The sequence below is a fragment of the Sitophilus oryzae genome, unplaced genomic scaffold (assembly GCF_002938485.1).
Source record: "Sitophilus oryzae breed Bouriz unplaced genomic scaffold, Soryzae_2.0 scaffold_471_pilon_pilon, whole genome shotgun sequence".
NCBI lineage: Eukaryota > Metazoa > Arthropoda > Insecta > Coleoptera > Curculionidae > Sitophilus > Sitophilus oryzae.
The window spans coordinates 251,340-266,114 of NW_022147053.1; the positions used below are offsets into that span (position 1 = coordinate 251,340).

The window sequence follows — 14,775 nt, forward strand, 5'->3', positions numbered from 1 at the left end:
CGTGTAACCTTAGAGGAATAGCCAATTTAATCTACCATCGGCAACTAGATCTGCTTTCAGAACTTTATTTCTGAAAGTATTTCCAGAAATGTTTTACGAAATATTTCCAGAAATATTTCGTAAAACATTTTGAGGATAGTGTAGAGGCTGTTTAACAGTAGTGTTATTTATAATGTCATATCCGAATCAATATAGAACGTCAGGGCGTCTAAATGTATAAAGAACAAAAAAGTACAGAGAACATTTTATAACGACTGTGAAGAAACTAGTGTATCGAATAAAGATAATAACAAATGACAAGTCGTAACTTATGATGATGATGAAATAAAAGACTTAAGTGATATAGGCAAAAAATGGTTGGAAAAAGCAGTAAATGTCCGATACTATTCAACTTAATAGAAATACCTCGTAGATTTTAAGATAATTTTAAGTCTTTCAAAAAATATATTCTGGCAAACTTATGTAAGCACGTGAGATGGCAGAAAGTATCTGCAATATTAATAATTTAAGAGTATCAACTTTCTAAGATGACTAAGGTACAACTGTTGAAGTAATAAAAAATACAACATGTATTTTAAAACCGCTTCAAGAGAGATAAGGTCAGACATGAAAGGCTGAAAACAAACTGTATTATAATTATATTAATAAAACATGTGGATATCAAAGGTAATCCATTGACTGATACTCTTCAAGATCAAGTCCTAGAAGATAATTATGGAGAAAATGAGAGTTAAAGTTTTTTAATGTTAATTAAAATAAAACAAGCTGGAGAAGAAAACTTGACATAATGCTTTATTATATTTTAAATTGTATTATTGAAATCTAATTTAACTCAAAATACAACTGTGGTCATTTTTAAGAATGCTTGTTTATACTTTTTTGGACTTGAACCATTTTATCTCTGAAAATATTTGAAATTTTAGATATAAATTGGTTCATCGGTATATTCTTCGTCTTCATTAAGGAATTTGTTGACTTCACATTGTCTATTAATAGCGTTTTCTCCGATTTTTATAAACATTATGGTATATAGGCGGGATAAACGAAAGATCTTTTATGTGTTGCCTTAGAGTGTGTTACGTTACGTCAATTTGAAATGATATCTTTCTTCCTCGTGCAATTTTATTCAGATCAACAACATCTCAGATATCTAAGTATTTGTAAGAAAACCAGCCTAACTTATTTATTTAGTAATAGTGAAAATATTGATAAATCAAACTATACTTTCAGAATCGATAGAATCAGACCTTTAACATTTCTGATAATCTGATTCACTTGGTGCAAATGGTTCAGACTTTGTTTCATTGTCATCCATTTTATCAAAAAAAATTTTTTTTTAGCTCTAAAGCACGTGTGTTAATATCAAGCACGGCGTTAAATTTTATGGACTTGATCCCACTTCTGAAAGGAATCAAGAGAATATTCAGAAACCAAACAAAAACAGGCTATAGCTGCTTTAATGCGTGAAGTATGACTTGATTAATTTCCCTACCGGAAAAAAAAAACAATCTGTTATAAACGTATAAAGACGATTATCTTAAAATAGTAGGAAATTGGACTTGATCCATTTTAATTCTGACCATTCCAAATGACCTTCTTTAAGCTCGGTAATAATTATCTGTAGCCAAATTTGTAGCCTACAGCGTGTACGTACCAATCCCGGCTCAATTTATAAGCAGTTTAAATGAATCAATTAAATCCACGAGGTATTTCATTATAGTATTCAACCCGTTTATGAACAAGCTCGATCTTAAGCATAACGTCTGATATAAAGTATGAAAAAATATGTACAGTTTTTGGAAAGTATGCAATACCTCTCCTCTTGGGAAGAATAGGGAAAAGGCGAAACATCGACTTTTGTATCGCTCTCTGCACTATACGAACATTTATCGTCATACGTAGAACTGCTCAGCATTGAAGTCATCCTGTATGACACAACAAATACCGCCCAAATGTTAAACAATTATCAAGTTTTGTCTTTATTAATGAATTACAGTTTCTTAAATTAATAGATAGGTGCAAATGTTCGTCTTAAGAGTGTTAAAACAACGACGAGAGTTACCAGCAAAGAAAAAACAATCAGAAAATAAAAAATACCTGTCAACAGTGAGCCCGTGCCGGAACGAGTCCGACGAGCTGAATATGCCCATTACAGAAGAGGCGGGTGATTCCTCGCTATATGCAATGAAAAAATCTACTAGTCTACTACGCTACGTACTGATTCAATTGGCCCAATTAATGCGACGCCACTGAATATGCAACCGAAAATACTTATGCGTACGTTATTTAAAGACATTAGTTACGGAGCGATCAACAATGATTGAAATTGTTGGCAATACTGGGTTATACACTGTTTTATTATTCCCATACCAATCCATTTATTTCACTAAAAAGAGTTTCTAATAGTTTGTAAGGTAACTATGGGTGGGTTTATATAGGGTGGTCAGAACTGTATTCCCGAATGGACAAAAAATAAATATTTTGAGTAGATAGTTATTTGACTGAAATTATAAATTTGGGAACTTTTTATTTTTTTAAATTAATCATACACTTCTCTTCGAGAAAATGATGATACAACAATTTCTGTTGAACTTTTGGCACAAAAACATTTCAAATTTATGATTTCAGGCTGATAACTATTTAGTCAACGCAGGTTTAATAATTTATGTCAGTGATGACAGGTATTGATATTTTCGATTTCAAATATCTTGAGAAAGGTTGCTCGTAGCGATTTTCATCAAGAGACATTTTTTACGTAAAAAATCACGAAAATTTATATTTTTTCACTCAATAGTTTTATACAGGTACGGACAAAAAGTTATTACTCTTCAAACCAGTTAAAACACATGTAGGTGGCGCCCTCTACAAATAGAAATCATATTGACATCAAAATCAAATTTCTCAAGTCAAAAAACTCCCAGACACCAATTTTCATCCAAATATTTACTTTACTTCACAAATTATTTGGAAAAAATCGAAATAAAAATGAAACTTCTACACCCTCTATCTCCAAAAGTAAGCATTTTAGGACATACATTTATACGAACTTTTTTTACTTATTTTTATCTGCAGAATATGCTCCCGATATTTCCGGAATACAGTTTGGACCACCCTGAATATAAATCCGTCATGTGTCGTCTCTTGTTGTTTTTAACCAGTTTTATTGGTTTATTTTAAAAATGACAGATCATATTTCAGTATTATTGGAGTGACGGAACGATGAACGATGCACGGACACAGATACGTATGAACTCGACTTAAGATTCTTGAGACTTGTCAAACTCTTGCCAAATTATAGGTTATAATTTGTGTCAAACTGTTAAATATTTGCGAATTGCTTTTGCATTTTGGTTCGTGTTATTACGTGTGTTTTGTATTTTTTTGACAAAAAAAAGTGGAGGAAAAATCTCTGCAGAGAGATAATGTCAAAAAATGAGTACTGGTTTAAAAAAAATAATATTAAAGTTATTTAATCAACTTTCAAGGTATAAAAGCTTTAAGTGTTATTATTGATAAAATATTTTGTTTTATTTGTGTTGTGTTTTATTTATTCCTGTGCAATATTAAAAAAAATATATTTGGACATAAGTTATATTCATAAATATAATAATTGCAAAAAGTTCTTGAAGTTTGAAAGTAAGAAATAGTTCTTTTTAATATTTTTTTCTTGGTATGCGGTGTTTTGTTTAAAATACACTCCTGTTTGTTTTGTATTAACACAGACCGTAATTTAAAAAAAAAATGACGATTAGATTTTTCAGTTTTATACATTTATTTACAATATTTTTAAGTAATCACTTGTCACTCAAATTTTAAATATATTAATTTCATGCTATGCATTCCAAATATACCAACTTTAGTGGTTACAACAGCAAAATATAACACTAATTCGTCACAATAAACCAAAACAATTTACTTTTGCAATGTATGCGCGTTTCGCTAACCATGTTAAAAAAAGTTTTTTAAATTAACAAAAACAGTTTTTTAAATATCGTCCAAAAATTAATCACATTTTAGTTTACTTTAATTTTTCGAAGTTTAATATTCCTAACGTTAGTTGCATACTTAATGGCGTCACCAATAATCGAGCCAATCAAAAAAATCTACTAGTCTACGCTAATTCTAAAAACAATCGGTAAGTGTGCTACGCACTTGACTCAAATTAAAACTACCAAAACAACTAGTAAAAAGTGACGGTAATTGAGGTTAGAATACTTACGTTGACTGTCTCATTAGGTCATGGAATGACCCAGCAGGATGCCAGAGTTGGTTGGAGCCTATTCTCACACCTACATCGTATTCAGTTTTTTCCTGAAAATTGACAAGATTTATTAAAAAACGATAATTCTATTATCCGGCCGGTAGCTGTAGGCATTATACCAAAATACTACTACATCTATATCTCTCTGACTACTACTAACTGTTACTAACCAACAATTTGTTTTGTGTGATCTGTTTTTGTTTAAATGTTTTGTTCATTATTCATGTTGGGGATCTTTTAGACAGATGTCTAATTCTCAGAATGTTGTTAACAAAAGTTTCATCTTAAAATAAAATTTTAATCAATCACAATTGTTTATCTCCATCATTTACCGCATTAATAATACAGAAATTACAGTTCAATTACAAACAATTCATTATTTATAGCGATTTACAGTAATTTTGTTAAATTATAGGTATATTCTCGTTGATTGTTGGTTTGAAATAAAATTGACAGTATCCTCCAATGAGAATGCGAGTTACTAACTCCAAATACTTTTTCTGAGCTGACAAATGAGCGAGATGCTTTACCTAGACCGTTATTCAGAAGTTATAAACTTATCGATGAAAATATGCATGAAAATTTACTTCCTAGCACACAACCTAAGACTAACGTTAAGACGTTTCCCATAAAAATAAAAAGTTTTGGACTAAAACAGTTTTGATTTTTTTGTGTACGTCCAGCCTAAATGTTTGTATGCTTACCTTTAGAGTTTGCCGTTCTTTTCCTAAAGTTTTGAGAACGTATCTGTAATCTCTGGAATATCTGTTGAGGAAGTTCGTTAGACTGATCATACCGCTTTCGATAAACGCCCATATAAATACGAGCCAATGCATGGATTTTTGGAACAGCGTATATTCCCCTGGCAAAACAAAGGAAACAATTTAATACTGTACATCAGTTTCTGCTGTGCTTCAATAATTTCACTCATTTGTAAGCTACATACCAGTCTAATAGATTTTTTTGGTACTTTTTGTACTATGAATTAAATTCTGTAATATAAACTGACCGGCAAAAAAAACCGGCCACTAAAAACGAGACCCAATTTCAAAGTTGGATTTCTCGTGAACCACTCATGGGATTTTGATGATTGTAATTTAATTCCTTTTTAATGGATGCTACGTCAGAAATTTTTATTCCGAATTTATTTCGAGCATATACAGGGCACAACAATAAGACGAAGCTTTTTGCCACTTTTGAAGTTTTTTAACACCCTGTAGGGTGCAGCAGCGATAGTAGATTAAATCACTTTGTAGCAAATTAAATCACATTGTAGCCAATTAGATTGTGAAATCTTTTGTGAGCATTTTGTTGTTTTAATCACCACATTATCTCTTTTTGTATTGGAGATATGCTGTTTTAAAACGAACGTCTCGGAAAAAGGTAGAAAGGATTATGTGTAAATAATTAAAGCGACATAGGCGAAAACGGATTTATGAGTAATGTGCAATATGAAAAAAACGTTTGTCAAATTAAAAAATGCCATATGTAACGGATGTTGCTTGTATTGTGGCTTTAATTGAGAATGGCCGAAGTCAACGTTATGTCTCCGATACCCTGGGTATCAGTCCAGGATGCCTGGAATCGGTGTATGGAACGTACGATGTGGTACGGGAAATTTCACCAGGCGAGTGGACACTAGATATTAATCCCTTACAATTTCTTTACCTTTTTTTTTAATTTTCATGTTTTAGTTAGTTTTCAGGTTAAACTTACCTACGTTCTGATGTTTGATTTGTTTTTAAAGCTTTTTTCGAGGCGTTTGTTTTAAAGCAGCGTATTTCCAATACAAACAGAGATACTAATGTGATTAAAAAAACAAAATGTTCACAAAAGATGAGGCTACAGTGTGATTTGATTTAGCAATAACTACTACAGCTGCTGCACCCTACAGGGTGTTACAAAATTTGGGCAAAAAACTTCGTCTTATTGTTGTGCCCTGTATATGCTCAAAATAAATTCGGAATAAAAAATGCTGACGTAGCATCCGTTAAGAAGGAATTCGTTTAAAATTTAAAAAAAATCATAAAAATCTAATGGGTGGTTCGCGAGAAATCCAACTTTGAAATTGGGACTAGTTTTTAGTGGCCGGATTTTTTTGCCGGTGAGTATACTAAATAAATAAATTTACTTGGTTCAGTTATTTCACTAATCTCATCGTCCTTGCTGGTACTAGGCTGAGGATCTTCCTTTATCGTGACGCTCTTCGATGTCGGTTCTTCAACCTAATCAGACAATTTCATATTATTTTTCCATTCGACTATCACGTTAAAACATGTTACGAATTATTTTACATATACATTATTTTGAGTAGAAAATTAAATGTCAGTTTACACATATACACTACACGTTGTAATATAAAAGTTGTAAAGTTGTAAGTTTGACATGGTATAATTTTATTATAAGGCATATTGCTTCAGCTAATAGAGACAGAGAAGAAAGGCTACTACCACTCTACATACCACGTCAAAAGGCTTCACGTTCAAGCTTGTCGCCTTGAGTGTATTAGTACCGTATGATAAAAAAAAAGCAGCGTCAAAGATGGCTGGGGAATGACAACCGATGACAATTTTGGCGAGGTTAACTAATTAACATAAAACTTGTCAAAAATTACCACTAACTATAGAAAGATTAACAAAATGATAGAACGTTTCCAGACACACAAATTTATTTCAAAAAATTCTCGAATTTTAAACTACACCATTTATAGTTATTTTTATACAAGACGATAAAATGGTATTTTATCGTCGACCGAAAAGATTAATGAAAGAATTAATTTCGGGAGACGATAATGCAATTTTATCGTCGTGTATAAAACAATATTTTTTTCTATAGCGAGTTACGTTTTAAAAAATATTCAGAAATTATTATTCCAAGGATTTTATTACGAGTAGAAAAAATATTGTGCTGGGTTTGCGTTGGTTTCTATGTAATTTAACAAATAAATAAAGCTGTCTCTTTACTTGTCAGTTTTGAGTTAATATTTTTTAATTCTCTTTCGTGTCGATTGCTGATTGAATTGGAGCCAGAAATGGCTCAAAAGGAAATAAGTAAATTACCAACAGATATTCAACAGAGGCGACAAACGCCATATCCAAACTACTTCCATTTAAATCCCGAATAACTTATGAAAAGAAATACAAAAATTTTCAAAAATGGAAGCTATTAAAAAACGTGTGAGAAAAAATAAAGTTTTTAACCTATCCTCGCTGTTAAAGTATCATTTAATCTACCGTTGCGGTTAAAGTACTATTTTATCTACTATTTTTGATAGTTATAAGGCAATTTTAACAGTTGCTATGGAAAAAAATCATATCTATCTAGGGTTGAGCCTAGAGGGGACCTAGGGATTTTAATTTTTAAAAAATGAAGAATAACAATATTAAAAAAAATTGAATAAAACATTTCTCTATCAATAAATTTCTTAGATTTTAAATAGCTACAAATTTTGTAAAAGAATAAAAACTAACACATTTTTTGAACAAAACAAAATAATATTAACTAAACAAAACTAGAAAACGTCATTTTTACTACATCACAAGCCAATAAAAAAGCTCTTTAAGTCCTTTATTTTGTTAAACTATTCGAGAGGATGTTTCAAAGTTTCGTCAAAGTATCGACATGTTTATCCAAAAAAATCCTTATGGGTTTTTCGCCACTGCACTAAAATCTACAAAATAAAATAGTTATTTTTTGTAAACACTTCTGGCGTTAAGCCTAAACGGACGCTGCTTGTCAGAAGTTGTGTTTACAGTAATAAAAATTTGCCTAACAAAGAAAAAAATGCTTAACGTTTCGGAAAGTTTTCTCTTTCCGTCGTCGGAAGCAAAAAAATATAAAGAATCAAGAAAAAAACTATTTAAAATATTTAAATTGAACTATTCGAGAACACTTTACTTTTTAAAACAGATACGTCTACAAGAAATGAGAACGTCAACGATTTGATTTTATTCTTGAGAACGTCAACGATTTCTTGTAGATGTATCTGTTTTAAAAAGTAAAGTGTTCTCGAATAGTTCAATTTAAATATTTTAAATAGTTTTTTTCTTGATTCTTTATATTTTTTTGCTTCCGACGACGGAAAGAGAAAACTTTCCGAAACGTTAAGCATTTTTTTCTTTGTTAGGCAAATTTTTATTACTGTAAACCCAACTTCTGACAAGCAGCGTCCGTTTAGGTTTAACGCCAGAAGTGTTTACAAAAAATAACTATTTTATTTTGTAGATTTTTCTTGCAGTGCAGTGGCGAAAAACCCATAAGGATTTTTTTGGATAGATGAATCCGCAACATAGGTATAGATATTTTTTATCGACATGTTATTTCCCTCGTATAATAGACAAATAGGAACTGCCATTTTAAGTTTAGAAAGAATCTAAAAAGTCAAATAACATAGCTACAAATTGCTTAAAAAATCATCAACATCGGACCTAGAACAAAATATATTGAACTTGAAGACATTTACAATTACAAATTTTAAGGTGTTCGTTTTTCGTGCCAGTCAATGTATTTAAAATAGTGTTTAACTAATAAAATAAATATTAAACAATTAAAAATACTTTAGTATTTTTTATAAATTTGAAAATAAGTTCATGCAAAGCGGATACTAGTATGTGCATAAAGCAACCAAAAAAATATTATAAAGCAAATTATGTAAGTAAGACTCAATTGCAAGCGAGAGAGAAATTTATCCTTGTTAGTGGAAGCGGTCAAACTGTTGTGCTAGTATTAGTAACTCACTGTTGGGGGAGCGGGTAGCGGGGCGGACATTGTGGACCGCGCAGACTTTTTTCTAGCCAGCGGCACGCTCGAGCGCCGCTTCATGCTCTTGCGCCGTTCACGCAAAACGGTTGACATGTCCGTTTTAATAGCGGCATTCAAAAACTACAAACCCATCAACGTCAAATATATGCGTCAAGAAGGATGATCGCCTACATGCAAATAGGTATTTCGTACCCTTCACCGTTAAAATACAGCCAGATTGGATGTTTTCCCAAGAAACTACGATTAATAGAACAAAAAGTACAAGGTGTATACGAAAAATGGCAAAGTTGCAATATTTTATGACCAACATTATTAACTCGGGTTTATTTAAAGAGTTATTTTTAAAAATAAATGTTACTTCATTACTGTTACTTTCTTCACATTATAGGTTTCATGCATTTCAGTTGATTTCAACAAATTCCGACCGCAGCGCTTCACGGCAGAAATCAGAAATTATTGTTAGGAATTTACGCCGCCGCCATGTTGATCGCATTAAAATAATATTGAAATCGTGGTTTTCTCATAATATTTAAGTATTTTAGTTTTTTGTTGGTGCAGTTATTGAGTGAGTATAAAACACTCAGGTACGAGGTTTGTGTAATGTAACGCTGTTTCAGGTAGTAAAAAATAAGTGAAAAAGAATTCGTACTAGGCGTCGTGTTGTGTTGTGACAATTTCAAATGTTAATGAAATTTCCGAAAAATGATTAACGCGTAAAGAGAGCGTAATTAGGGCGTTGTTGGGTGCAATAACATTCAATAACACAACTTTCCCGGATATTCTCTCCCGAAACAACAATTTATCGGTTCATAGTTTCTCACACCGATTTGATCAAAAGCAAAAATGGGTTTAAGATTCAAGCAGTTTGACGAAACAACTCAGTAACCAAAGTGCTCGTTACATAATAAAAAAAATAAATAGTCATATACTACTATACTGAGAGAATAAAATATAATTTGCAATATTAATAGTATACTTTTTTTAATCAACTAGATTAAATGTTTATGAACATTTTCTAACCTAACCTAACCTAACTCAATTTTACGACATCCACTAAATAATGTACTTTTTGGCATATCAAACCAAGTAGTTCCTCGAGAAAACACCCTGTACAGCGCTTTTAAATGTAGACATATATTCAATTTAATTAAAAAAATCGTTTGCATAGGTATATAAAGTCTGCCTAACGAGACCTGAAAATTTTCAAAAAACATGAAAACGACAAAAAATACAATTTGCCTGTGAATTAAAATGTTACTATTATATCACCTCTTGTTGGACAGACTTTAGTTGGTTAACTACACTCCGTGGCAGATTATTTTTGTATTAAAGATATTTTAAAATGCAAAAAAGTTTTTAAAAAATGGTTTTAGAGAACAAAATATAACGTAAATATGATATAGAACTAAATACTCCAATATAAAGAATCTTTCATTAAAAAAATGAACAAAATATTACTGTATTATCAAGTCTACGTTAATAGTTACATAAAAACATTGTATGTTTCATATATTCGATAACAATTAAACTTTTAGTTACGTAATCGAGGGCGCGATTTTTAAATTCATTGTTGCCAACCACGGACATATTCGACGCCGGGCTGACTAACTGGAATTTAAATTTCCCGCTTTGTATTCAGGTGGTACCTCTGTTGTAAAAAATGCCAAGTTGCCACATTTATTTATTTATTTCTTGATATTGTCATTCGTTTTGGCACTTCAGTTTTATATTACGAGTTTTTGGTATAAATGAATTGTGTTGTGATACTTTAAGCTTAAACATTTTTACTAGCAGACCTTGCAGTCGACCATTGTTCTTTTTAGAACCTCTTTTAGAGCGAAGTGTACAAGATAGCTTAATAGCCGTAAAAAATCATTTGCACTTTTATTAGAATATTTTGAACGGGAAAGCTGTAGTAATGGCGCTTTATGTCCCTTAAGCAATGTAAGAAGGTGACTTTTGTTGTTGTAAATACTAACTGTTTATATATTTATAATTAATTTATTTTAGTTTCCTAAAATATTTTGATTAAAAGAAAATATGTAAAAGTGGTCAACGCTGTGCCGGTCAAGCTTAATCACGTGACTAAAAGTTTATTTGATATGAACTATACTAAGGGCTGGCAAAGGTTAGTCTTGGGTCGAGATTTCCGTATGTAAGAAGAGTACAATGCGTTTATAATGTACTGAACAAAGAGAGGACAGTAAACACGTTGCCAAACGTATGAAATAAACCGAGAAACTGTGCACATCGCTAAGAGACGTGGAAGGGGATATAGCAGATTTGTCGCAGTTGACCGGTCGACCCAATCAATACCTCTGTCAGTACTTAAAGTTCAAGGGAAAGGTGTACGTCACGCGTTCAGCTTCACGATTTAATTACGTCTCGTGATACTTAATTTGTTTATTTATTAATGAGTCGTTGTAATTTTCCCTATAGCTTGAATTTTTTTAAGTGCAAGCTAGAAACACTTGCATTTTTGGTAAAAATAAGTGGAATTGAGTGCGTGTTCGATAGTGGTCGCGCTATTAGAACTCTGAATTCAAAAATCGATATCTCGAAATCTATTAGAAATAATAGATTGTAGTTTTTTCAAGAACTTTGTTAATATTTCTGCTGTATTTTCTTTGTAGACAGTATGTGAAAATCTTTATCAATAAAAAAAGTACACGATTGCTGAAAATTGCTATGCTCTAAAAGTAAATGGATGGATTGTGTACAATTTTTGAATGGAAAAAACAACCTTATAGAATTTTTCTTATGTAAACATATTGTAAAATATCCGATCTTGAAAATAAAAAAAGTTTCAATATCTAAAGTGGCTCTTGAGTTATGGCCTGATATGTGTTAAAAAATTGAGTTTTTAAATTATCGCGATTACTGACGTTTTCTCGTTATAAAAAAATCACACCCTAACGATATCCTTATAATCCCATTTCAGATGCTCAGAAACATTTCAAATGATTTTATCTAGTTATCTCTTGAAAAAAAATAAAAATAAGCGGTTTGCGATCGTGATTTTACTTTACTTGATAGGGAAAGGCGTATCGGCAACGCCGCAACAGCACACCGTCGCGCGTCGCGTCGGTCGGTCGCATTTCTCTCGCTCCGACTTAATAAGATCCCTATGCGATTTACTTCCACACATGTAAATGCCGATCCAAAAGTAACAGTTGCCAGCACGGTATAACAACCAAACCATTTTTCGTGCAAATATTAACACCTGTACCCAAAAATACCCTTTCGTACCAGAAATAAAGCTCAACGACCCTAACTCTTTGTTGTATAAAAAATGTGGCTTATTAAAACCTACAGACTCAAAAATTAATAATAACATGTGACAAAAAAATGATTTCTATGGTAAGTATGACGTTCATATTTTGATTAGATTTAGAGTCCGAAAATCATATTTAAAAAAGTTTTATGATTAGAGACTACTCGTATTTCACTTTGACTTCCATAAGAATTGCTCATCTGTAATCATAAATAATAACTTTTTGATCACATCGTTAAATGTTTTTCTTAAAAACACACTGGCTCTGTAAACGTATAGTAACCGCTAATAATGTAAATTTGAGAAATTCACGTCACAAAGTATTCTCTACATATAATAACTACTATTTTAGCTAATAATTGCCATAAATATGACAACCATGCACCAAATAATAAGCATTTAATAATACCTTTGAATAAAAAAATTAAGAAAGGAGCATATTATCAAAAATCTTAGATCGACCGCAACGAGACTCTAAAATGGCCGACTTAAATTCCGGTTGATCAGTGCTGTTCTAATTTTATTCAAAACGTGTAAAAATATGATGTAGGGTAGACTCAATAATTTGTTGTTTTATTTTACGTTGTGAATAAAAAATGTTGGTAGTTATTAAAATTGTTATAAAAATATATAACTCTAATAAAAATAGATAAGTTATAATAATTATTTATTAACACAAACATCCGATACGCTACTGAACCAGGTAAGTCAAATTGACGTATCTAAATTCTTTAACATCTAATCTTTGACAAGTAGTAAATAAAAGCAAAAATGCAAGAAATAATTAGTTAATTTTAAGTGAATTACATAAATGATCGGTTTACTACACGTATGTATATTATATATCCACTTCCTAGCGAAAAGTTATTCCATTGTTTCACTCCATTTTTGACTGAGATCTGCCGCACGCTAGTCAACCAACTATTTTACAGTCTTTTTCGATAAATTGCAATAGTGTCACTGTTAATGTAAGTTCTGCCACAATTTCCTTCTAGATTTACTAGCTCTAAAAAACTATCAGTAGTATAATAAATAATAAATAAGATAAAATAAGCTCAGTAAAGACTGACAAATCCACAAAATTTCAAATCAAATTCAAATGAGTCAAATGAATCGTCAAACAGAACTGTCAAGGATCCCCATCCTAGAGTTCCTCTTTCCGTCGACCATGCATGAATACATGGATAGTATTATACTCCTTCCTTAATCTTTTTATTCAAAGAATTACCTGTTATTAATCATACCGTATCCTAAAGAACCTAGCAAGAACCGCAATGGATAAAATCTTAAACTACTAAGTCATATCTCATAATATCAAAAAGGAATTAAAATCATAGAAAACAAAAACCAAATGTTTTTCTAAACTTTTAACAAACATATTATCAAAAATACAAACAAGCTAAAATATTCATATTACTACTTACTTCGCCCATTGTAGGCATATCCGATTTCTCATCATCATCCCTAATTTCTTCTGGAAGTAAATCCAACTCATCGTCCAGCTCATCAAACATGTAGTAATCGCCAGATCGAATAGCTATGAAAAAATACCATAAAAAAATCAATAAAAGTTGATTAAATTCACTAATTTGGCCATTTTCTAACTAAAAGTCATGCATTGATAATTAAAACTACTAAAACAAGAATAAGAAAAAAATAAAACAATTTTTAATATTTAATTACTTTGATAAAATTTTGTAATTTTGATATAGACATACAAAATCTTAACATTTTCCAAATTGTGAGAATTACGTATTAGAAAATGGTCAATTATACACAAATTCATGCTGTTAGGGTGATATGAAAACACATAGTGATGATAAAGACAGATTTGAGATAGATGAACCAAAAATATAGTTTAGTGTTATACAATTTCAATGTGCAGCTTCGCGTAGGATCGCTGTATCGTTCTCGTATTAGTCTCATCCACTGTGAAAATATCATACATCTCTGTTTGAGATGTAGGTATATATTCTGGATTCTGGTTTAACCAATATAACCAACCACTCCAGATCTATAAGAATAAAAAATAATAAATTCCTTATAATGGAGATATTTAAAAAAACTAGTAAACAGTAAAATACAGAATTGGTTCATCACGTGTTTGTTAATAGGATCTAATAGTAGGTATGAATCCTATAGTGTGAGTTACTGTGCGTGTTAAAGTTTTGGCCTTTACCCAAAAAGTCTTTATTGGGGGACTAGAAATAAAAATAGGATGCCCTTTTGAAAAACTACCCCAAAACCACCCCCAAAGGTACATTTTTTTAGTTGTTCTCAATTTTCTCAGAAACTATTATTTTTTCGGGAAGTTGTCAAGAGACCTAATTTAAATAAAATAAAATTTCCTATCGATTGGTATATAACATGTCTATTTTCAACAAAAAATAAATACTAACCTAACCCTAAAAATATTGCAAAAATACTTTGCTTGCATAATTTTCTCCACTTTATCCAATTTTGAACAGGTACTTATAAA

The 14,775-nt window shown here is 31.1% G+C and overlaps 1 protein-coding gene across 6 annotated transcripts in view; it reads right to left on the minus strand.

The window, feature by feature from the left end:
• Positions 1-14,775, minus strand: part of LOC115886178 (piezo-type mechanosensitive ion channel component) — a 91,787-nt gene that overhangs the window by 22,890 nt on the left and 54,122 nt on the right. For 4 of the 6 annotated variants that reach the window (XM_030905267.1, XM_030905266.1, XM_030905268.1 and 1 more), the window contains 5 exons: positions 13,721-13,833; positions 8,999-9,142; positions 6,393-6,486; positions 4,966-5,123; positions 4,220-4,311 (listed from right to left, as the gene is read on the minus strand). In XM_030905267.1, the coding sequence (XP_030761127.1) occupies positions 4,220-4,311; positions 4,966-5,123; positions 6,393-6,486; positions 8,999-9,142; positions 13,721-13,833 (601 nt within the window). The remainder of the gene's footprint in view (positions 1-4,219; positions 4,312-4,965; positions 5,124-6,392; positions 6,487-8,998; positions 9,143-13,720; positions 13,834-14,775) is intronic. The other 2 variants (XM_030905270.1, XM_030905269.1) reach the window with 1 other exon arrangement.